Source organism: Raphanus sativus, chromosome 4 (genome assembly GCF_000801105.2).
Source record: "Raphanus sativus cultivar WK10039 chromosome 4, ASM80110v3, whole genome shotgun sequence".
NCBI lineage: Eukaryota > Viridiplantae > Streptophyta > Magnoliopsida > Brassicales > Brassicaceae > Raphanus > Raphanus sativus.
Genome location: NC_079514.1, coordinates 51008504 through 51034723, shown reverse-complemented (window position 1 = coordinate 51034723; position 26220 = coordinate 51008504). Strand labels below are relative to the sequence as shown.

The 26220-nt window shown below is 28.2% G+C and overlaps 2 protein-coding genes and 2 long non-coding RNA genes across 16 annotated transcripts; 2 read left to right on the top strand and 2 right to left on the bottom strand.

Annotated features, from left to right (window-relative positions):
* The first annotated feature begins 1962 nt into the window (after positions 1-1962).
* LOC130511488 (uncharacterized) lies at positions 1963-2671 on the top strand. The gene is made up of 2 exons (XR_008944965.1): positions 1963-2400; positions 2483-2671. It is a non-coding gene; the product is annotated as an uncharacterized LOC130511488 (long non-coding RNA).
* Positions 2672-3894: 1223 nt separating this feature from the next.
* LOC108833988 (uncharacterized) lies at positions 3895-23331 on the top strand. Of its 13 annotated transcripts, none has more exons than XR_008944214.1 (12): positions 3895-4005; positions 4089-4252; positions 4384-4434; positions 4522-4773; positions 4904-4981; positions 10723-10831; positions 11460-11530; positions 11642-11726; positions 12494-12590; positions 14059-14160; positions 22995-23060; positions 23143-23331. It is a non-coding gene; the product is annotated as an uncharacterized LOC108833988 (long non-coding RNA). The 13 variants fall into 13 exon arrangements; XR_008944204.1 differs by having other exon boundaries at positions 4887-4981; positions 23010-23060; XR_008944203.1 differs by having other exon boundaries at positions 4887-4981.
* On the bottom strand, positions 4988-10715 carry LOC108836073 (uncharacterized). Its single transcript, XM_057006925.1, has 4 exons — positions 8478-10715; positions 7802-8390; positions 7028-7686; positions 4988-6954 (listed from the first exon to the last, which is right to left on the bottom strand). The coding sequence occupies exons 1-4, from the start codon at positions 9289-9291 to the stop codon at positions 5201-5203; spliced, it is 3816 nt and encodes a 1271-aa protein (XP_056862905.1). The 5' UTR covers positions 9292-10715; the 3' UTR covers positions 4988-5200.
* On the bottom strand, positions 11747-14415 carry LOC130510531 (uncharacterized). Its single transcript, XM_057006924.1, has 7 exons — positions 14050-14415; positions 13900-13984; positions 13653-13806; positions 13365-13555; positions 13034-13157; positions 12728-12922; positions 11747-12608 (listed from the first exon to the last, which is right to left on the bottom strand). Exons 1-7 carry the CDS (start codon positions 14126-14128, stop codon positions 12462-12464), a joined length of 975 nt encoding a protein of 324 aa, XP_056862904.1. The 5' UTR covers positions 14129-14415; the 3' UTR covers positions 11747-12461.
* Positions 23332-26220: the final 2889 nt, after the last annotated feature.

The following is a 26220-nucleotide window of genomic DNA, read 5'->3' as shown; positions in this document are numbered from 1 at the left end:
GAATAAAAAAGTCAGTTGCCATGAACTACCGAGAGATAGAATCTCCAAACCTAGAAGTTCCGGCTTTTGCAGCTCCAGACACAAACTAATCCGAAAAATCAAAGCATTGACTTGCCAAAAAAATCAGCAAACGCAACCTTCGACGGCACGAAAAGAATCCTCCACATAACTATGCCGTCCTTCAGTAGACAACCCAATTTAACTATATCTATATTTGGAGATGAATTCATAGATTTTTTCAGTGGTTGCACAAATGCTAGGATATGTATAAACTTAAATATGACTATAAGTGCAGACATTAAATTTGTCAAAAAATATACTAAATTTTTAAATTATTATGGGGGCAAGTGCACCCACTGTCCTCTACCTAGATTCGCCACTATCTATATTATTATTTGCGAAATGATTTTATTCGAATTCTCATATTAAATATTAGACTGGTTATTGTCGTTGTTACCTTTAATGAAATTTTATATATTACTTACTATATAATTAAAAATTCGCTTTACTTATTAACTTACTATATAACTAAAAGCGAATTTTCTATCAATAATATTAACTTTATATGTTGTATTAGATAATTGACTATGAACTAATATATTAAAATTGTCAAAATAAAAACATTTTTAAAAAGGATAATTCTTATATATATTGTGTTGCTATAAAAATAGCATGTTAAATATAAATTTGAAATTAGGATATAAAACAATTTGTAGTTAAATATTAATCAGACAGATAATATTTGTACAAAGAGATTTTCTAAATTATTTCTAATATGTGATTATTTTTAAAATTTCAATACATTAATAAATATACAGTTTTGATAAAAACTTTATCGTATATAAATAATTTAATGTTTGGTTTAAATTCTTTTTGACAACTTTATCATATCAATTTTTAAATTAATAAGTATTTGTGAAAACAAATTATATCCGCTTGTGCGGGGCAAACACTTAATATCAAAAACATATGAAATATATAATTTATCATTTTCTTCTCGTGCTTTTGGTTGGGGGTTCTTTTCCATATTACTGCGATTTCATGTGTTCGTTTTTTCTTTTTTCTTTTTTCCTTTTTTTATTTTTCTTTCGGTTCCTTATGTTTAGGGCTTATTCTTTGATGAACTTTGTTTCCACCAACTTAATTTCTATGATTATCGCTGACCATGCATTTTTCATCCTTTCAATCAAAATATTTCAAAACGAATTTTCTTATCATATTATTTATTTTCTTATGATAGGCAGCACAATTTTCCACCATGTAATGTTGTCAATACTTATATTCTATATATAAATTACAAAATGAAATAATTTATTTCCTGAAAATTCTAACTATAATCATACATATATATATATTAAATGATAAGCCTCAACATCATTTTTTTATTTTAAGGGTTCAAATGATAACAGGCAGATTTAAGAATATAAATAGTATTTTGACCAAAAAAAGAATATAAATAGTATAAATGTAAGTGTGGTATAGTGTAACAGCGATTTTGATAGAAAAAGTGCAATTTTCATTAAAAAAACAGTCGATATTAATGGTAAAAATAGTTTAAAACAAAGAAATTGATGTAGTTAGAAATTTTTTTTCTTTAGTTATAATATTATAATATTTTTCTTTTATTTTTATAATTTAAACTACTAATAGTTTTGAAATAAAACTCAAATTTATATAAAATATATTTCAAATAAAATGAAAATAACAAGAATAAAAAACAGCGGAAAAGATTGTTGAATACTTTACTTTTACTCATTTATAATACAATTATCCGATTAGTTAACGCATTATCTATGTTTTAAAACAAAATGTACATTATTTAATTTAAATTTAAAATACAATAAATAATTTGTTTGAAAAACACACCATATTTGAAGAAGGAGAGGAGATGCGGTTTTATTGAAGGTTATAAAACAAACAAAAAAAAGTTTTTTCTTTTTCTTTAAAAGATGTGTTGTTTGTATCTATAACGCAATTTTTAATTACAAACTATGTGAATGGTACATTTGTTCAGTTCTGCACCCATAATTACAATTGAGCACGGCTTTTTTCTCCAATCATAGGTTCGAATGTTTTAAAAATGAAGTTAATTATATCTCTATATATTTATGTATTAATATGTCTTTACTATTATTAAAATTGCACTGCAGTTGTTATATAGGTTACCATTCAGACTCAAAACCTAAGCTTATAATTTGGCATATTCCAACAAGTAGTTTTCACCCGTTACGATAAATTAATAGATCTTTAAAGTTAGGTGTATGGATCTATTAGTAATTTCTGGACAGAACTCAACTCCTCACTTTTTCTTTATCTTTTCTTGAAAATTATCAGCTACTTACGTTGCAGATATATCCAAAATGCTATCATTAAAAGAAGTTGACTTAGATAAACGTAACGGTAAAGTCTTTGCAATAGTACTAAAATTCCATGTCTCTACTTTATCCTGTAATCTTTTTTTTTTCTTTTGCATCTCTATCAGGTATTGCGCAGCCATGTGTACGTTTGGTTACGCACTACTTCTGACGTCACAGCACATCTTTTTTTTTTGAAAATGTCACAGTACATCTTACGTTATCTTTGATTAAAATTAGTATGATTATTAGGGGTGTACGTAGATCGAATACTACCATAATTCTTAGTATTTCAGATTTATTTCGGATTTTATGAATATTTATTTTTTCGATTTATTTTATTTTGAAAAACTATGGATATCCGATTTTCAGAATATTCTAAAAGTTTACAGATATTTATAAATATTTACAGAGATATATCTTATCAACTTTGTTTGATACAAATAAATGTTTTAAAAAACCTTAAAAGTTTGTCTTCAAAAATATCTTTAATATAATATAAAATATAAAATAAAGATTAGTAAAACAAATATGTTTCATAAATTTTTAAAATTAATTAAATGTTCTTTATGAACATAATTTTTAGAAGAATTATAGTTTTTATAAAGAGTTTATATTATTTCCTTAATTTAATATTTCTATAAGTATTTGTCTAAATAAACTAACAAGAGTTATATGTTAAAATAATAGTTATATAAATTTATACATCTATACTTCTAAATTTAATTGTACATATACATATATTTGAATAAAAGTCAAAAAAGATTGGATATACAAATACGGCTTTGAAGTTTTAGTATATGTGATTTGCTTCATTTTTAACGGGTATTAATTTTTAATATAATTTTTTTTGCTTCTAAGACTTTCAATATTCGAATTTTTTGGATCAAATTAAAACGAATAAAGAATCAAATCGAATTAACATAAAAACTAGATAACAACCCGCCCTCTGGGAGGGCGGGTATTGCTTCTTATTAAAAATAAATAATTCTGACATGTATACTTCAGATGTATATATTATATAAAATTAATATTAAGATGTGTAATACAATTTCGAGCAATATATTTGATAAACTATATTATGTTTTGAGTTAATGAAAATAGTTTTGTCATGTTAAATAGTATTGATTACTTTGATATAAGTTAACTAAAACACTAAGATCATTTATTATTTAGAGCTAAATTATATAGTACAAATATAATTTTTATGTTGTTAATTGTAAAAACTAAATAAATTGTAATTATTTTTACATTATAAGAACAAATAATTTTATCATAATATTAAAATTTATCAGACATTTATATATATATATAGTTATTTATCAATATTATTAAAGAAAAAGGAAAATAATGTTAATGTCTTGTATCTCAAATTGTTTGTTATGTTTACAAAAATAACATGGGCCACTGTATAAAAGAATTCTCTAATGATGCAGGATATTATCAAGATGGACCGAAAATGACTCCAAAAAGAAAGCTTAGCCCATATAATAGATTCCTTTCTTATATCACTTATTGTCATAATTATTATATATCTATACCGACAATCAATTTTTTAAAAACATCTTCTAATTCTAAATTTCAGACAAAAAAAAATAAAAAGACAACAATTGAATCGTTCATCGACTGTATCGACTCTGCTGCTTTCCAGGTGAACTCGATTCCCTTTCTTTTCCTCGTTTATAAATCGATGATTTTTAAACTTTTCTTATTCAAATTTTTGTTTCACATCAGAATCTGAGACGAAGTTATTGTACCAAAGATTTAATAGTATGGATCCGATGAAAGAGAAGAGTATTGGATACATGAAAACACAGATCTTGCTGTACTCGGCCGTTTTGGAGAGCAGATGAAGATGGCGTGAAATGTGACAGAAGATGAAAATCAGATCTGCAAGGGTAATTGAAATTAAAATAATATATTTTTTTCTTCGTTTCATTGTAATAATTACAATGAAACCACTCATAAAATAGATCTAATTTATTTTGTTTTTTTCTGTGTTTTATATTATTGCTATGTGATTGAAAAGTGTGGGGATGCCTCCAGAGATATGTAAAACGTGTATATCACAACTTCAAAGGTACTAATTGTTAGAACTTACGCTTGGGTTATATTATGTAGTGTCTAAGAAACAGTTTGATTTTTGTTATATTTTGTTTGAGATCAGGAAAGACCAAGAGTTGTTATTCAGGAAGTGCAATAGCACCTAAACAACAAAAGATAAGTTTACTTGCTCAATATCATTGTTAATATAGTTTCAATTTTTAAAAACTTCATGGTTCCAATCTTTATTAATTTATATATTATATATATCAGATGGTTAAAATTAGTTATATTCTTTTACAGTGGTTATGAAGATGATACCGAGTTTATGAAGATAATGGAATAGCTTTGAAATTATAAAAAGAAGCACACATGGGTAATATAACAATGCGAAATTATTTGTATATATTACATTAGGAATATAACTAATAGTCTATACAGATTTCTCCCTTGTTCTTCTTATTGACTTTATATTTTATAAATTGTGAGGTTTGTATATGGGATAGACAACAAAATGGAGATAAGGAGCATAACGGTTCTGAGATGAGGAATCACTATGGAACATCTATTACGTAAATTAAAAGGTAATATACTACTCCACTCATATTTGTGGTATATTAGGAATGAACTGACATATTAGTATTGCATTAAGAATGTAACTGAGGAGTAATATAAAAAAGAAAATATTATACTGAAATTTTCCTAAATCCCACATTGTCTGAGCGTAATCACACACGCTTATCTGTGAACCATATAGAAATATGTGAAATAAAAATAAATGTCGAATCAAATTTAAAACATACTCAGAGATTTTGAAACACCTCTTTGAAAACAACATTTCTTGTTTGTTTCTGAGGCTTTCCATCCTCATCAACGATCAAAATCTTCAAACCTTTCTTGGATGTGACCCTAGAGATAGCAACATAGAGTTGTCCATGAGAAAATACTGGTCGCGGTAGGAATATTCCAACATGTGAGAGAGATTGCCCCTGACTTTTATTAATAGTGATAGCAAATGCCACAGAAATTGGAAGCTGTCTTCTCCTCATCTTGAATGGTAACTTCTTGTCTGATGGAGTAATAGTCAGTCTAGGAATCAAAACAACTTCCCCAACTTTCTTTCCAGTAATGATTCTCGCCTTGACACAGAAATCTGACATATCTATAATCTGCAATCTAGTTCCATTCATTAATCCTCCAACATGATCAATATTCCTCAGCAACATAACAGGACATCCAACTTTCAACCTAAGATTGTGATTTGGTAAACCTGAAGTCTTGATACTGTTAAGAAAATCTGGTGTGAGAGCTTGATCATTAACGGAACGTGTATCAGATGGGTCGATACTGTCAGAGCTTAGATAGATTCTCTCCTCACCTGAAATTATTTTAAAGTTTTGAGTTATTAGACACGTTTTTAATTTTGCAAAGAAAAAAATATATGAATTGATTAAAATGTACTTACCATCTAGTTTATCCAACATATGTTGATTTATATTGTTCACATCCTCATTAGTTGGACAGAGAATAGCTCTCTCTTGGAAAAAAATAGGATCTCTTTGCTGCTGTAAAGCTGATGAATCTCCATATACTTCTATGCTGATCGATTCTATCGGATCATGTGCATCCATAATCAGAAACTCATCAGGAATAGTGATTAGTGCATCACCATCATTAGGCTCACCAGCGACTCCATCGCCAACATCCAATATCCATTTAGAAAATTCCTCTAGGTCCTTCAACTCTTCAGCAGTCATATCAGTCGACAACAATCTCATATTCTTTGTTAGTTTGAGGACTTTGCAATGTTTCCACAGATGGCTCCGATTCAGAGAATTCATCACTATTTCAGCCCTTGAACCACCATTAATAACAGGCAGTACTTGCCTGAAATCACCACCTAATACAACAACTTTCCCAGCAAATGGCATCTTCTCTTTTATCTTCATAATGTCTACCAAGCTTCTGTCCAGTGACTCGAAGCAATGTTTGCTCATCATCGGTGCTTCATCCCAAATTATCAGTGAGGCTTCTTTAACCAAATTAGCAGAATCGGTGCCTGGTGTCAAATTACATAGGGAAAATTCATCAGGATCGATTGGTATTCCAAATCTAGAATGTGCAGTCCTCCCTCCTTGCAACAGAAGCGAAGCAATACCACTTGATGCAACATTCAAAACAATCTCACCCCTGGATCTAATCGCAGCAGATAATAATCTCCACAAAAACGTCTTTCCAGTCCCACCAAATCCATAAACAAAGAAAATACCTCCTTTTTTTTCTATAACTGCCTCCATAATCTCCTCGTAAATCTTTCTCTGCTCATCTGTCATCTTTACGATGTCCCTATCGTGTTCTTCTCTTAAATCTTCACGGTTGTAGTTCAGCTCATCAAGAATCAGAACATTCTGACTATCATCTGCATCACAGAAAGGCTTTGGCATTTTGTTCCAATTTGACAGTGAAGATCCATTGCTTTTCAATATTTTCTCTATCTCCAATAAAGCTCCTTCTTTTTTCTCAGCATCGGTTAGGCATAATTCTGTAAAATAAAAGTCTGATTGTTAGCAAAATAATTTTTTGTTATTTAACAAAAGCTTATAAATTGACGAAACAGAGGTAACAAAAACAACCTGGTCGGTTAAGATTTTTCCTCTGCCTATATTGTATGTCTTCTGAAAGAAACTCCCATGTGTTTTCCCAAACTTTTTCTGGCATTGACAAAGTCATGGACATGAGCATTACCGCAAAGGCATGTCGTAGAACAGATGCACTGCTCGTATAGCTTGACCTGATTATATCGTCAATGTATTCTTGATCATCTTCTAAAAGACCACGAGCAAAACATGTTTCTTTGAACGAAGGGTATAGCACATCGTTGTAGGTCCTTATGTCTTCAAAGCATGTTGGTCCACGAACAATATTCAGCAACACACGTTGATAATATGCTTCCTCGAACTTCTTTGGGGCATAATTAATTCTCCCAATGCTGAAACCTCGTTTTCTCTCTTGCAGTTTTCTCTCTTTTTTGTTCCATATAAACCTTGTTGGAATCTCAGCTAATGTTAGCTTCCTAGAAACTTCACTGACCTTGTTCAACTCAAACCAGGCCAGGAGATAGGTATTCTGAATTAGCATACGACTTGTTACTTCCTCATAAGTGTCATCATCTTTAAAGATGATTATCTGCTTTCCTGGTAAATGAAACTGAATTTTTTCAACTGCCACTGATCTGTAGTGAATAGGAAACTTTAGAGTTCTCCATGAAGATTCACATGCCGAGACGTATCTGAAACACAAAAATAAACGGTTTAGTATAACAAAAATAATGAAATGAAGTTTAAAAAATTAGTTGTTCAAAATCCATACGCCATTTAATTACCAGATATATAAAACGTAAGTACCTGCCATCGAAAAATTTTTTTATTTCATTTTTCTCCTGTTTTCCTTTCTGGTTCACATCAGTATTATCCGAAGAACCTCCCTCTTTGGGTCCTTCAACTGCAACAGTGATCCGATCCTGGCCCTTGTTGATATACTTGAATAAGTATTTGATAGAACCGGATTGATTACACCACTCCACATTAATATGAGCTCTGTACATAAGAGACAAAGTTCTATTATACGGTATAACATATCTGTTGTCGCACTTGAAACCTTTTTTCTCAACGAAATGATCATTATCACGTCTCCTGTAAACCGGGAATCCCTCTTTATTAACAGTTGTCCTGCTTGAAAACGCCTTCGGATATAGCTTTGAACATTTTCCATTTTCCATACATGGTGATTTCGTATTGACAACTCCACAAGGCCCATGAATCATCATGTCTTTAACCACTTCATAGAGTTCTGGATCCTCAGATTTGTCTGGAATTTCTGCTGAAATGGTCTGGTCAATATGGTCAGTTGTAGACAACTTAGAACTGGGATGCATGAATAACAAAATGTGAGCATGCGGCAAGCCACGTTTCTGGAATTCAACTGTATACATTGCTGCATTAAAAAAAAAATATCAATAAAAGCATTTAAATATAACATCGATTTTTTTTAATAATTATGAATAGAATGAAACTAACTTACATGCCACTGTTTTTCCCAGTATCTCATTATCAGTTAAATCTGTCATAAGTGAATCCAACTTCATCTTGAAAACTCGAGAAATGATTTCTGGCCTATCCTCTGTATTCAGATTTTTCTGTGTGAGATACCTTGTAATTTCTGGCCATTTAGGGTTGCACGTAAATGTGATGAACAGATCAGGGAAACCAAAATGCCTGCAAACGGCCATTGCGTCTAGATAGTTATTCTTCATGTATCTTGGTGAACCGGTGAAAGAAGCTGGCAAAAAAAATCGAGCACCTTGATCATTCATATCAACTTGCCCATTGTTTTCAGCCTGTTTAATCGAGTCGTAGCTGTCAGACCTTAGACATTTCTGATTAAGCTTTAGAAAACATAGACGGTTAGTCTCAATAGTTGTGAAAGCATCAACTAAGAACTGCTGAAATAATTTTCTTGAGTGAAGAAGAGTTTGACATTCACCATCCCTCTCAAATAGACGAAAAGCAAACCATTGCCGCATACTTATATCCTTTCTCTTTAGCTTATCAGTAGCAGGAGAATCTCTCTTTTTAATTCCAAGCCTGAATCCATCTTCTCCATATGTAAAAATAAGCGGATACTGAAGTGCAAGATAAGAAGGATGTATCTCACTAATCCTTTTTAACCATCCTGTCTGTTTCTCTTGTAAAACGATGTCACGCCTGTCCATTTCCATATTGAAGTCTCCGGGAATCAAAGCAGCAACTTCAGATGAGATTGGAGTATCATACGTCCGTCCATCCTTTTCACGATTGCTCACTATCCTCATATGAAACTTTTCATTAGGTTCCATGCTCAATCTCTCACGTGCCTGACGAAACTTCTTCACATAAGGATTAACATCATCCAGAACTTTGATAATATCTTCAATAATATGTTTTCTCAATGCCTGCTTCTTTGATTTATCTGATTCCGTGTTGTACTTGCTGAAAGGAAAAACGGGTCAAAAATATTATTAAACACGCCAGTAGATCATTAAACACGCCAGTTTCATATAAAGTATAGATCATCGCTTTAAAATCCTCGTACATACCTCATAATCGAGTCTCTATCATCAACCTCGGTTTCAATGTCAACGATGTATAGCTGAGAAAACTTTGCCGAATCACCCTCATCTGGTTTCATACTGCCCATCAAATGGTAGTTTTCACCTTGAAGTGTAAAGGTTTTTGGACCAACACCATTAGGAGAAGAGCGATCAACTTTTCCACCGAGAGAAGTAAACGAAAACAACATGTTCAATGCTCTTAAATTTTTCTGGTAGTATCTACTTTTCTCATCTTTTCCATAAAGGAGTTCCTTTATAACCAAAGGACTCTCTCTCAACATAGGCAGCTTAACTTGTCCTTGTCCACAACATAGAGAAAAAATAGGATTTTTCTTTGTTCTTGTCTTTCGGTCTATCCGTTCACCATACCACATTTTGGCTTTACAATACTCACATTTGAAAGTAGGATTACCCTCATCAATATATGCTGTAATAGACACAGAAATGTATGAGTTTTCAAACAAAATATATATGAAAACACATATTTAATAGGTTGTGTAATGTAACTTACGAATTGTTTTCAGAGATGCATCCAATGGGCGATTTAGTTTATTTGCCTCTCTTTTGGCATCACGAGCTTTTATTTTGTTAACAATAGACTGAAAGTCGAACTTTTCTGAATCGACGTCCCTGAACAAATATTCTGAATAAGTTGAAAGAGCAGAAGATGAACCACTGTCTTCACTGCTTAAATCATATTCCTGGTTATAATGTCTTTCAGCAACTTCTGCATTTTTTTGATAAATTTATTAAGTTAAATAAGTGTTCATCATGATCTGAATTAAAATATAGAAATTAAAAAAAACAAAATACCTTCCTGGGAATTGACATCATCAGTTTCAAATAACTGTTTAGGCTCGATAACTGTAGAGTCAAACTTTGATCTCAGGGTATTTCGGCTAGATGATGACATATCTCCCCGAAATTCATTTGCTAAAACATCACAGTTTATACATTAGTATTTGTAAATATGTATATCATACAAACTAATAAGCTTTACTATGTATACATACACCCATAGTTATTAGTTGTTGGACTTGGACCCTGTAAGCCTTTTAGACCATGACCTGTATTCAAATTTGAACAAATTAGAAGAGTCAAATAATGATCAATCAAGCATAAAAAGGGTCCCTCAAAAAAATCATCACACAACATATATTTATCTTACTTCTGCAGTAGCCCATACTTGTGGAAGCTACATATGGTGTTTGTGAAAGCGTGCCAAATCTGGAAGAAGATATAGGTGGACTCTGAACAATTTGCGAACCAATACCACCACTTTGAGGTAAGTTTGATATATCTTTTAATATCCTGCCAAAAGCACCAGTCAAAGGTATAGTCTGATTGTTGAGTGTTTTCTTGAATATTGAGTTAGGAGTAGTATAATTATCTTGCATATCCGGAGCTTTCTTTAAATCATCCAAAGGTCGCTGTTGTGGTCTCTCCCACTCTGAATTTGATGATAGGATCCGAAGTTTAGCTGTTTAAATTTTATTAAGCATTTACATTCATGATCTTTAATAATTATAGTAACACTTGAAGTGTATTATATGTTACCTGATGATGCATAGAACTCATTAGAAGAGATATTTGCTGAGAGAGGCTGATTTGATATGCTGAGTTGTGAAGCAATGGTTCCTTGAATAACGCTGCTTATTTCGTTTTTTGGTGTGCTCCTAATTATACTCTTAAGCATCCGGAGTCCTATGTCTAAAAAAATACACATATATAGATGCATAGTAAGATCGAGATATACATTGTTGCATATGTACTTTAGTTGTTCACTCACAACGCTCGTCTTTTTGTAGTCTGGTGACCTTCGTTGGAGGAATATGTTTTTCTCGTTGGTTGTCTGCAATAAAGAAATCTATCATTATAAATCTTAAAATATGTCAACACTCTCTTCCTTGCAGGTACATATAGATGCGAGATGTGAGGTGTACAAAAAAACACAATAAGAAAAATCAATTACTCTTCAGATGAGGTATGTTTGTGACATCTTCTAAAACCACCCCTCTTCTGCTATTTGATTTCTGAGTCTGCGCCTGATGATTATCGTTCTCATCATTAACTGGTCTCTGTTTTCTCTTCTGAGATGGTTGATCATGGGATAACACTGGTTTCTTTGGATTTTTCATCGATGATTGATCTACTACTGCATAGTCCCGCAAAACCCTTACGTGAGCTAAGTAATTTGTTTTTGTAAATTATATTGTTTTTAATAAATTCGGTGTGATTTGGTTTTGAAGTAAAATCAGTTAGAAAACAAATCATCTGAATCTTTATTCCAAATATAGTTAGGATTGTAAAAAATACTATAAAATTTAAAAATCATATATTTAAAATGATTATAGTTATGATATCCTTAACTATAATGATATCAGATATTATAATGATGATCAATCAAACTTATTATCCATGTATAAAATCTTTCGAATTTTCAAAATTATTATTTATAAATTTTAATTATAACGATATTGCAACCAATATATAATATTTTCTGTTTCAGCAGTATTGGTTTTACTTTATTTATAAATTATAATTAGTGTTGGTTTTACTTATCACAGTAGAAAATAAATCATACTTTGAACTTGAATATAAATTTTAAAATTATTATAGAATCCATTGGTATTACTTTTCGCTGTATTGGTATTACTTTCAGTTTTAGATAGGATGATAATTTCTTTTTATACCGATATTGCAACTAATATAAAATAATTTGTTATAAAACGAAGAACTAAAACAAAAATGATCTTGAAAACAACCATCATAAATATCCAAAGCATAAAACAATGTGTGTTTGAAAACACTTATTAAAAAAATCTAAATAAACAAAAAGCAAAGTGTGTTGTTAAACACTTATTAAAAATAACTATTCGCAGATTTAGTTCTTCTTTAAGCCTGGCACATCACTGCTAATCTTTCTCTATCTTGATACTTTTGACAGGGCGTAGCTTCGTAGCAGAAGTGGTATCTGGAACCTCAATAATCTCTTCTCCTGATCGCTTAGAAGGAGTGGCCATCTTGACAGAGCTTTCATCACTGTAAGTTAGTTGAGACACCTAGAGTATATCCAGCATGTTTAGTAAATATGTTTAAATCAAAAATATAAGTAGGTTGAAATTATCATTATGCAATCAAATTAATAAGTAAGCAACAGATAAACAAAATAGATTAATACCTCTGAACCTGAGATTGACAGTGTGCCCTTTCCAGACATAGTTTCAGACTGGGAATCAACCATGCTGGTGTTGTAAACTGACCAGACCTTAAGAACTGTAAATATCTCAGATCCTTTTTCAATTGAAACCCCAAACTTATAAGTTTTCCCCACAAGGTCAGTAATACAGTCTGGCAATAACTCTGGATCTTCAATCTAAAACAATTTAGGATAATAATTAGAATTTTAATATCTCCCAAATCGTTGGTATAGTATTTAGGAACACATAAATACTATATGGAAGTAAAAAACATGACAGTAAAATACCTCATCCAAAGAACCATTAAGAACTTTTTCAGCTTTTATTCCAATAACTGGCCAGGCAATCCAATCAAGAAGTACAAATTTGGCTTCAGCTGTATCATCCTTAACTTTCACATAGAGCTTGTACCTAATTTTACAGACATTAAGAATAAAATATATTGGATAAACCGTAATGATATAATATGTGTAAGCAAACCACGGTTTAAAGTTGTGAGAGGGGATAATAAATCAAACTAATTAACACGATATATAGTGTTGTTTTAAGGTATTAAATTATAAGTAAGCAAACATTAATTATATAATATGAGAATAATTAGTACAACGAATTTATTACCTTGGTTTAACATTCTTCACATTTGTTTTGCATTTTTCACACCAAAACAAAGGTTGTGTTATGATGGAAGGATCAACATCTTCCTCAAGGACTTTAAAAGTCCTGGTTTGACATAATGCACATCCAAAATAATACCATGCGTAATTAGTATCTATAGCATAGATTGTAGCAACAACCTTGCACTTATCAACCTATAAAATAAAGAACATGATTAGTATCTCAAATTATATGAAAACTAAAATGAGAAGGCAACAAAAAATTTATCTTAGTAATAATTTAAACATCGACCTCTGTGCAACAAAATAGCTCAGATATGGTTTTATCTTCAACTGAAATCCAACTTTCTAGTTTCTGTCCATTTCCATTGGTGGCTTGAGCTACAATATCTTTGCCTTCTTCACTTGTTTCAACAATGCTCATAGAATCATCATTGAACTTGTAACTACAGTGCATTTAAAAATATAAGAGATAATCAAAAATAGATATAAACAGTTATAATTTTAGAATCGTAGTTAATAGGTTTTGTAAATCATACGCTGCTTTTAGTTCCTCGGTTTCTTTTATGTTAGGATTGAACACCAATTGTGAAGAATCATAACCATTTGAGATTTGGAGTTTACCTAAGAGATATTTTAATGTTAATCACCAATTTTTGTTATAAATAAATACTGATGTCAAAATTCACCTCTAAAAGCTCCGATTTTTGCAAAACGGATGAGACAAACAACCACTCCAAACTGTGCTTCCTCTCTGTGAGATTCCATCTCCTCAGCAAACTTCCCCCACAAACAACATGGTATGCGTTCATCCCTAAAAAGAAAAGTAATTACTGTAAAATTTCAATCAATTATTTAGACAGATTAATATTTATAAGCATATACATAAGGGATATGTTCACCTGATGTCTCTCAGTTGAAATTCTATAACTTCTGATAAAAAGTTAGATTTTTGAGTTTTGTTATCGACAATCTGTTAATAGTATTTTATTTTTTGGTTTACTTTAGATTTGAAGTTTAATTTTATTATTCACATTACATAAATAAATATTTTTGAATTTTTAAATCTTAATATTTTGTTAGATATCATAAATCTTAATTTGTTAAAAAAATATTTAAATAATATAAACTATGTTTGATATTTTATATGTCAAATGAAAATCAAAATATAGAAATTAAAATTAAATATTTTCTAAATATTAAACATAAAATATATACAAATCTAACCTATTATTTTGTGTTTTAATTGGAACGAACATCTATTAAATAAATAATATTCTTACTTAGACTTGAATCAAGGAATTAATTAACAATTTAGCTAAATTAAATACACCAATGTTATTTATATACGTATATGTACATGTGCGTTTTGTTTTGTCAACACACGAATATTAATACATTTTAGTTCTTGGACGTAATATAGTATTCGACATTTTTTTGTTATATTGGTATTCCTTTAAATTAGGAACGTGGAGTAGACTTTTAGTGGTTATACTTATGGAATCGTGGAGAAGTTATATTTTAGATGCAATTATAGTTTACTTTATGTAGTTATATTTTCAGTTATATTTTAATGCAATTTTTTTTAAATTGGACATAACTTCGTATCAATTGGACATGTTGAAGAATTAATAGAATAGATTAATTCTTTTTATGGTCAAAAAAATTCTATTTTTAAAGCTGTCTATGCGTAGTATGAAAGACAGCCACATGTGTTTTTGTTGTGGTACACATGTACTTGCGTACTGGAATCAGTTCACTAGGGCATAATCATGATAGCTATTTGCATTGCACTTTTTGGCTTTAAGTTTCTGGATAGTTTTGTTTTGTCAAATACAGTTACCAATGATGTGGAAAATGCATTAAAGTGACTTCCAGTTTTAGTTTATCAGTCAAGAATACAAATAGTCTTCTCATAACATGAAAGGCTTTGTCGAAAAAAACATTGAATGGCTAGAATTTTATGTCCAATTTGGAGGAAGAACAACTCAACGTCCTACACAAATATTACAACTTATGCCATTGTAGAATATTTTGGAAAAAAGTAAAAAAAGGAAAATTCATTATACAAAAATCAACGAGACTTAAAACATTAAATGTACAAATATTATTTAATCAACCTCTACCAGTTCATACATTAAATTCCCTTCTTTTTATTGACCACTTGCCAATATTACATGATAACCTAAATATATTTGAAAACCATATACAATCATCTGGTGACTTTACAAATATCTATTCCATGGTTCTCCATCTGTGTACCAAATGTTCTCGATCTCTTACCATGTCTTCGGTCTTCACAACTTACCTATAAATTTTCAATAGCATAGGTGAAATAAATATAGAAAATCGATTATTATTCATTATGTATACCAAAAAAATTTCCAAGTATGCACAGCCATATTTCTCTAGCTCATGCCAACTAATCACGATAACATACGAAATATACTGGATCATGTACAACCATAATTTTCAAGAATCCAGACATGTACAATAAGTCAATAACTCCACCAAATCTTAAATTACAACAATTTTAAAGTGCAATACACCAAGAGTTCTCGAGTATGCTAAAATATGCCAACAGAAATCTTATTGTTAAAGTTATCATGGTCAGCCATATACAATTGTGTAACATAGTTTCTGGAAACATATAGTTTTCGAAAATCTTAAAGTAAAAACAGATCTTTTATCATATTTCTGGTTTGGAAATCCAAACAAACATAATCTCAAATTTGAATTAGCCCTTTAGTTTATTATTGTTTTTTGGTTGTAAAAATATATGAATATCTATGAATTTTATTATTGTTTTTTGGTGTTACTATTTTTCAACAACAAAGTCGTTGAACTATTATCCTCTCTAATATCCTGTGTTACAATTATTGTAGCTTACGTAATTCACTTAATTATATACTAGATCTAACCGGGCGGGTATTTATTTTATGTTTTTAGTTTTTTACTTTTAAATGATATATTTGTAATATTTAAACATAAATTTATATTGAAATTAACATTTGTAGTTATAATAAAAATTAAAAGTTTAAAAAAATATTTTGATATAAATTTTAAATTCCTAATTAAAATAATATAGAGATGGATCATAATTTTTTCCAATTCCAAAATCTTAGCATTCTTAATAACAAATAAAATAATTTATAAATACATAAAATATATAAACATATTTGAAATTAAAATAAATTTGTTAAAAAAAAATCTTACAACATTGTTATTTATTTCTATAGTTTGACCCGTTGCCGTATAAATATTTGCTTTCACTTCAATTTTTTTCTTTGTTGTAATCATAATATATATATATATATATATATATATATATATATGTGTGTGTGTGTGTGTGTAAATTAATATGTATTACATAATTGTTAGTATAACATTTTAAAACAAAATTTTTATTTATTATTTTAAATAATTATATTATGTGATTTTAATTGTCTATTATATCACAGTGTATCATATAAAAATCTAATATTTATAACTAATTGGACTTATATTATAAAAGTGATATACTAACAATTTGTAAATAAAATATGTTATATTTTATTTATATGATATATAAATTGATTTTGATGTGTGATTTTTATTTTATTATTTTTATTAATAAATATTGAAAAATATTAAATGTTAACAAAAAATCTATTAGGAAATTTATTTTGGTTAAGATTCATTCTATTAAAGAAATCTATTATTTAAATTAAGAAAATACATTAAATACTTAAATATATCATTTAAATAAGGAAAAACAAAATTCTCTACTATCTTTGTTACCAAACAAATTTTTTTTTTAAAGATTCTTATCAATGTTACCAAACAAAAGTTTAAAATACTTCTACTTTAATAAGATAAATACAATTTTAAAAATAATTAAATAATCCCAAAATTAATTCCTGATTAGTCGTCGATTAATCTCTGATTTTTTTATCAACTCGCTATGCCGCCCAAAAATGGATATTAACTATGTCTGTGTTGCCACTTTTTAGTTATTTTGTTATTGAAGCAATTAGAATAACCTTCAGACCAGATTAATCGTGAGTTGACATAAAAATATACAATCAATCAAAGTTTGAGACACAATTGATATTAGAACTAAAATATGATTTGAATAAATTTATTAACTATCTTCAATCCCAAATTATTAAAACAGACTTTAATTAACGAAACAGGTTAAATACATGTTATCGTACTCCAATATTAAATCTTAAGAAAAAAAAACATATACAAAACATATCAAATAACTGAATAACTTTTTGTTAATTGAAAGTTTAATCCCGCGCTTTTAAAGCGCGGGTCAAAATCTAGTTTTTGTTATAATAATTGAATCGTAATACCACAAAAAAATCGTTATACCACAGTTAGTTTGTATCAATTCGAGTTTTTTTCTATTCGAGATAGATTTGCTATGATATATTCAAACCTTTGCTGTGATTGTGGTGCACATAGTGTGTGTGTTTTTTTCCTTCAACAAACGCTGAATCGTGATATTACCAATATCAAACTTAAATTCTTATTGGTTCTGTTGGGTGCATCACATTGCGGGACGTCATTAGTTGACGTCGCAGAATTTGTGGAAGCTGTAACTGGAAAATTAATACTTTCTTCGTTTCAGAAAAAAAATATTATTTCAAAAAGATATAATTTTATTTTTTCAATGTATTATTTTATGAAAAATTGTAAATTTCAAAATTTAATGTTTTAATTGAATTTCTATTGGCTAAAAATTATGGAAAATTATTATTCACAAAAAACAATGTATTTTCAGTCAAATTTTAATGTATTTTCAATCTAAAATATGTACCTTTTTAAAATGATAGGGGTAAGAAATCGATGGAACTAAAATAAATAGAATGATAGAAATGAAATACAGCAAAAAGTAGAATGATCATTCCATTTATTCATAGCCAAATTTGTTATATAATCATTTCTTTTTATATTTTATCTATTGTTTTGTGGATTTGATGGAAGAGTATTTCATTTTATTCATGTCAAATGGTAAACTTTTTTTTTTGAATTAGCGGAATAAGTCATTTCACATCATTTCATTTCAAAAACAACAATCTAATAAATTAAGTAGTTCTCAACAAAACAAAAAACAAATTTTAGCTTGGAAATATTTATAATTTATTTTCTAAAACATTCATTTGGCAAAACCGTGATGGCTAATAATTATAATCATAGTTAGGTTAGTAAGTTTATATATCCGTTTTCTTAACCTCCTTAATTTCATTGCTATATTGTTTAATTACTAAGGGGGGTTATTGGTAGATAGATTCTACAAGAGTTATGAAATTTTGAAAATCCATCATTATTGATTTATGGATTTAGAAAATCTTTGTAAACTCCATTGTTATTGGTTTAAAGATTTTTAAAATCCTTCCAAAATCCATTGTTATTCAAAAAGTTTACATTTTAATGATTTTGTAATTCCATCAAACTCTATTGTTATTGGTATATAAATTCTTTACTTTTTTACTCATGAGACTCAACTTTTAAAATATGATGGATACCCATAAGATTTTCAAAATCCATATACATAAAAAAAACACTTTTGATTCCGTAGCATTACACAAACAAGTAATAATAATATGAACATTTACCCATTCATTTCAACTCTGTAACAAGTAGAACGTGACCCATGCAAAAAAAAAAAAGAGATGATGTTCTTACACCATAACAAGTAAGTGGAAACATGTCATTCATGGCCGACGATCCTTCTTTCTACCAACTCATTCTTCGAGGTGCAACTTTATCGTTGACATAGACAGCGAAATTGTTTTTTCACCAGTAGGAGAAGAAAATGACATTTAAAACATTATCTGAATAGCTTAGGCAGGTTTTAATACATTCATAGAACTATCCAACACTCATTTATCTTTTCCTCCGAAACATTCATCATCTCCTTTTGTCTTTTCCAGAGTGGATATTGGATCATTGCTACTAGTGTTCGTTACATTATAAAGTTTTGGGAATGTTCTATAAAACTTTTATAAATTACTTTAGAAGGATATTTTTTGGAAATATAAAATGTAAGTAAATCTTTGAATATCAATAAGAATCAATGGAAATCCACATAAAATATTTGTTAAGTTTACTTAACTTTTAAAAATCCATCAACTTTTAAAATCACTGAATTTCATACAAATTCTTGTTTGCTACTAAGTATGCTACTAGATTAACTCACAGAGTATATATTCTCTCGTGTCTCGTTTAGACTAGAGTGTGCAGTTGACTCCATATATAATCTAAGTCACCTTACAAAGTCATGTGTGTTCCGACAACGCATTAACTAATAATACACGGATGGAAATCATAAGAGTATGAGGATATCGAATTCGAATTTGTTTCGAAATCTTGTGGAAAAGAAGATAATTATGTCTGAAAAGCAATGGTTGGAAACCAATTATTCAATAAAGACTCAGACAAACATGGCTGGACTTCTATTATAATTTAACAATGAAGGTTGAGATGAGTTAACACCTGCAAGTTTATAAAAATATGTTTTTTATTTGTTATTATTTTCTTTTGGATGGGAAGTAATTTTAAAACAGTATTCGGTTTCAGTAAATATATATATATGAATATATGATTTAAGAGAATATAGAATTCGATCAAAGAAGCATAGGTAAAACAATCTTAAATTGTGTTAACATATCTAGTTTCAAAAAGAAGAAGACAGAACACTATATATATATAACATATAAAGTGTATTGATAATTTTAATTAATTTAAGTATTCAAAACTATGTAAGTAAGTGATTTGTATAAATTTTTGATAACTAACTGAATTAATTTCAATATTTTTTTAAAAAAATATTTCTTTGTCAACCAAATTTTTTTGGTTCAAGTGATAAAAAAGTTTTTGGCTGAAACTTCTGTCACCTAGGTTCGATTCACTTTAGTCGCGTAACCCAATTTTAGTTAAAATTAAATGTACCGAATGCAAGGCTATGTGAAAATTATCTTTGGGCCTGTAAAGTTTTTAGTATTCCATAATTATCAAAAGTTAGTATATGTCTTTATTTTCTACCATTATAATATATATTAAAAAGAGAGAAAAGTGAGTATAAAATTTTCCACCCAGTTTAACTAATTTTGTTTTTGGTAAGAAAACAAAAATATTATACCAACTTTTCAAGTTTTTGGCAGAAATTATAAATAAAACTAGTAGCAAATTCAGAAATCGAAACTAAACAACAAAACTGAAAACAACACTTAATTGATACCAAATCAGAGAAAATAATCTAGCGATCAGCTAAACAACGAGGCAAGCTGAGACCAAACGAGCTAAAACGGTTGAATAAAAAAGTCAGTTGCCATGAACTACCGAGAGATAGAATCTCCAAACCTAGAAGTTCCGGCTTTTGCAGCTCCAGACACAAACTAATCCGAAAAATCAAAGCATTGACTTGCCAAAAAAATCAGCAAACGCAACCTTCGACGGCACGAAAAGAATCCTCCACATAACTATGCCGTCCTTCAGTAGACAACCCAATTTAACTATATCTATATTTGGAGATGAATTCATAGATTTTTTCAGTGGTTGCACAAATGCTAGGATATGTATAAACTTAAATATGACTATAAGTGCAGACATTAAATTTGTCAAAAAATATACTAAATTTTTAAATTATTATGGGGGCAAGTGCACCCACTGTCCTCTACCTAGATTCGCCACTATCTATATTATTATTTGCGAAATGATTTTATTCGAATTCTCATATTAAATATTAGACTGGTTATTGTCGTTGTTACCTTTAATGAAATTTTATATATTACTTACTATATAATTAAAAATTCGCTTTACTTATTAACTTACTATATAACTAAAAGCGAATTTTCTATCAATAATATTAACTTTATATGTTGTATTAGATAATTGACTATGAACTAATATATTAAAATTGTCAAAATAAAAACATTTTTAAAAAGGATAATTCTTATATATATTGTGTTGCTATAAAAATAGCATGTTAAATATAAATTTGAAATTAGGATATAAAACAATTTGTAGTTAAATATTAATCAGACAGATAATATTTGTACAAAGAGATTTTCTAAATTATTTCTAATATGTGATTATTTTTAAAATTTCAATACATTAATAAATATACAGTTTTGATAAAAACTTTATCGTATATAAATAATTTAATGTTTGGTTTAAATTCTTTTTGACAACTTTATCATATCAATTTTTAAATTAATAAGTATTTGTGAAAACAAATTATATCCGCTTGTGCGGGGCAAACACTTAATATCAAAAACATATGAAATATATAATTTATCATTTTCTTCTCGTGCTTTTGGTTGGGGTTCTTTTCCATATTACTGCGATTTCATGTGTTCGTTTTTTCTTTTTTCTTTTTCCTTTTTTTATTTTTCTTTCGGTTCCTTATGTTTAGGGCTTATTCTTTGATGAACTTTGTTTCCACCAACTTAATTTCTATGATTATCGCTGACCATGCATTTTTCATCCTTTCAATCAAAATATTTCAAAACGAATTTTCTTATCATATTATTTATTTTCTTATGATAGGCAGCACAATTTCCACCATGTAATGTTGTCAATACTTATATTCTATATATAAATTACAAAATGAAATAATTTATTTCCTGAAAATTCTAACTATAATCATACATATATATATATTAAATGATAAGCCTCAACATCATTTTTTTATTTTAAGGGTTCAAATGATAACAGGCAGATTTAAGAATATAAATAGTATTTTGACCAAAAAAAGAATATAAATAGTATAAATGTAAGTGTGGTATAGTGTAACAGCGATTTTGATAGAAAAAGTGCAATTTTCATTAAAAAAACAGTCGATATTAATGGTAAAAATAGTTTAAAACAAAGAAATTGATGTAGTTAGAAATTTTTTTCTTTAGTTATAATATTATAATATTTTTCTTTTATTTTTATAATTTAAACTACTAATAGTTTTGAAATAAAACTCAAATTTATATAAAATATATTTCAAATAAAATGAAAATAACAAGAATAAAAAACAGCGGAAAAGATTGTTGAATACTTTACTTTTACTCATTTATAATACAATTATCCGATTAGTTAACGCATTATCTATGTTTTAAAACAAAATGTACATTATTTAATTTAAATTTAAAATACAATAAATAATTTGTTTGAAAAACACACCATATTTGAAGAAGGAGAGGAGATGCGGTTTTATTGAAGGTTATAAAACAAACAAAAAAAAAGTTTTTTCTTTTTCTTTAAAAGATGTGTTGTTTGTATCTATAACGCAATTTTTAATTACAAACTATGTGAATGGTACATTTGTTCAGTTCTGCACCCATAATTACAATTGAGCACGGCTTTTTTCTCCAATCATAGGTTCGAATGTTTTAAAAATGAAGTTAATTATATCTCTATATATTTATGTATTAATATGTCTTTACTATTATTAAAATTGCACTGCAGTTGTTATATAGGTTACCATTCAGACTCAAAACCTAAGCTTATAATTTGGCATATTCCAACAAGTAGTTTTCACCCGTTACGATAAATTAATAGATCTTTAAAGTTAGGTGTATGGATCTATTAGTAATTTCTGGACAGAACTCAACTCCTCACTTTTTCTTTATCTTTTCTTGAAAATTATCAGCTACTTACGTTGCAGATATATCCAAAATGCTATCATTAAAAGAAGTTGACTTAGATAAACGTAACGGTAAAGTCTTTGCAATAGTACTAAAATTCCATGTCTCTACTTTATCCTGTAATCTTTTTTTTTTCTTTTGCATCTCTATCAGGTATTGCGCAGCCATGTGTACGTTTGGTTACGCACTACTTCTGACGTCACAGCACATCTTTTTTTTTTGAAAATGTCACAGTACATCTTACGTTATCTTTGATTAAAATTAGTATGATTATTAGGGGTGTACGTAGATCGAATACTACCATAATTCTTAGTATTTCAGATTTATTTCGGATTTTATGAATATTTATTTTTTCGATTTATTTTATTTTGAAAAACTATGGATATCCGATTTTCAGAATATTCTAAAAGTTTACAGATATTTATAAATATTTACAGAGATATATCTTATCAACTTTGTTTGATACAAATAAATGTTTTAAAAAACCTTAAAAGTTTGTCTTCAAAAATATCTTTAATATAATATAAAATATAAAATAAAGATTAGTAAAACAAATATGTTTCATAAATTTTTAAAATTAATTAAATGTTCTTTATGAACATAATTTTTAGAAGAATTATAGTTTTTATAAAGAGTTTATATTATTTCCTTAATTTAATATTTCTATAAGTATTTGTCTAAATAAACTAACAAGAGTTATATGTTAAAATAATAGTTATATAAATTTATACATCTATACTTCTAAATTTAATTGTACATATACATATATTTGAATAAAAGTCAAAAAAGATTGGATATACAAATACGGCTTTGAAGTTTTAGTATATGTGATTTGCTTCATTTTTAACGGGTATTAATTTTTAATATAATTTTTTTTGCTTCTAAGACTTTCAATATTCGAATTTTTTGGATCAAATTAAAACGAATAAAGAATCAAATCGAATTAACATAAAAATGCTCAGTGTTAAAGATTATATACAACTCGCGCACATATGAGAATTACGAACGTTACTTACGACTTTTTCTCTACCCAATTAATTTTGGAGTCAGAATTACGATTAATTGGAGTTGTTGTTAGATTGCGATCACCATGTACATGTAATATAATCTGTGTATGTACGTGGAAGTTGTTTCACGTCGCCACGATGTTGTAATAATCTCACCGAAATAAATTGTTGATTTAACCACAGTTATTTAGAATTCGTGTCACAGATTTTGGCCTGGAAATATTTACAATTTGTTTTTCAATTTCTTTTTTGGCAAACGGTGATGGCTATAGCTATAGCTAATAATTATAATCATAGTTGGGTTTGTAATTTTATCTACTTTTTGCAACGTGTTTAATTTCATTGCTATAATGTTTAATTACTAAATATGATATTTGATTAAATCGAAGGGTATCTTTTCTTTTCTTTTGTCGTCTAGAGTGTGGACTGTGGAGTTGACTTCATATACAAGCCAAGTCACTTTGTCGAAGCACGTGCTTTCGACAACGCATTTAACACTGTACGGATAGAAATTATAAGTTTGATTCAAAAGCTAATCGAAATACTATCATAAAAGAAGTTGACCTACAAAAACATTACGGGAAAAGTCTTTGTATAATACTAAAAAGTTTCCAAGATTCTGTAGTTTTCTTTTGCATCTCTGTCAGACACTGCAGACTGCAGTCTCATGACGTCACGAAGAGAGCTTGACCTTCACGGCATTGAGTTAGTAAGTTGACCAATATATACCTAACGTGACGTCAAGATACATCTTAGTATCTTACCCTAATGACTGGAAATGATTATATACACTGGCACACAGATAATCATGTTTAACTGAAGTATTAGGCACAGCGATTTGAATCATTTGATACCAGAACAGAGGAGAATTACGAAATTTTCTCACAACTGTTAGAACTTAGAACTAGTGTGAGTGGTGTGTTCAACTCGGGTTTGGTTTTCAACTTGGGTTTAAGTTGATTTTTTTTTTCGTATTAGAATTTATAAAGATTAGCTATCATATTAAAATTCAATCTATTTTTGTTTGGTTAAAAACTAAAAAATCATAAGTATATTTATTATTTTAAATATTTTGAGTTTTAGTTTATATGGTTTAAAATCGAATTTATTAGAATATAAATATATTTTCATTACTGTAGATTTAAATGTACTTTTTATATTTTACCTAATTATTAGAACAACAATTAGTAGAATTATAAATTTAATTATGATAATTTCATTAAAAAGTTAGTAATATTATAATATTATTACATAACTAAAACTTACCATAAATATCTGTCCATAAAAATTATACTTTATTTAATTTGATGAAAATTTATAACAATTATAAATTTAAATAAAATAGAAATTATTAAAATCAACGTATTAAATATAAAAATAATGTCAATAAAATAAATATGTATATATATGATCATTTGTATTATATAACTTACCAATAAGTATACTACTATATTTTAGTTAATCTATTTTTTGGTTTATTTAATTTGATCGATTTATATACTGAACAATATCCATATGTTGTGGTTTTAGTAATAACATTCATTCCATTTATTTGATATTATCAATTTCAAACCAACTTTTCTATTTCCAATCAGTCGGTTTTAATTGGTCTAATATTACCGGATTGAACACTTTTAGTTAGAACCATCTTTTATACTATTATTTGGAAATAATTGTTTCTCTAAGACTCTTCCATTATAAGTTAGATTATAAGTTAGACTGGTTAGAGTTGCTACTCTTAATAAATAATTATGTTTATTTATTATACTATATAACTAATCATAGATTAATATAATAGAACTGTAAAAAAAAAAAATTTAACAAGATAATTCCTGTATGTATGTTTTGTTATTATTCCAAAAAATCCAATCATTAAATTATTTCAAAAGGAAAAAAGATGAATAGTTAAAAATTAATCAAATAAAAATAATATTTTGTAAAATGAAAAGAGAATATTCAGTGATTTCAAAATTTTATTTATTAAATTTGTTTATTGAATATAGTTAATAGTGTGTAAAATAAATTTTTCAAAAACATTTATGATATGTGAGAGTTCCCAAACAAGCATATATATTTTGAAGAAAAATTGTAATATATAAATAATTTGATGTTCAGTTTAAAGTTTTTGAGAGCATAATGATGGTTTCTAAGAAATAGATATTAATAAGTAACTTAAAGATGATTATGTTCGCATGCGCATGCGAAATACCTAGTGAGTATTTAA

What these genes read in the sequence shown, in the direction of transcription:
- LOC130510531 (XM_057006924.1), bottom strand. Translation starts at nt 14,128, where the DNA reads ATGGAATCTCACAGAGAGGAAGCACAGTTTGGAGTGGTTGTTTGTCTC. An exon ending in GTGAAGAATGTTAAACCAAG is followed by an intron (nt 13,158 to 13,364) that starts GTAATAAATTCG and finishes CTGTAAAATTAG; the next exon opens with GTACAAGCTCTATGTGAAAG. An exon ending in TGTCAATCTCAGGTTCAGAG is followed by an intron (nt 12,609 to 12,727) that starts GTATTAATCTAT and finishes GATATACTCTAG; the next exon opens with GTGTCTCAACTAACTTACAG.
- LOC108836073 (XM_057006925.1), bottom strand. Translation starts at nt 9,291, where the DNA reads ATGGAACCTAATGAAAAGTTTCATATGAGGATAGTGAGCAATCGTGAA. An exon ending in ACTGGGAAAAACAGTGGCAT is followed by an intron (nt 8,391 to 8,477) that starts GTAAGTTAGTTT and finishes TTTTTAATGCAG; the next exon opens with CAATGTATACAGTTGAATTC. An exon ending in AAAAAATTTTTCGATGGCAG is followed by an intron (nt 7,687 to 7,801) that starts GTACTTACGTTT and finishes TTTGTGTTTCAG; the next exon opens with ATACGTCTCGGCATGTGAAT.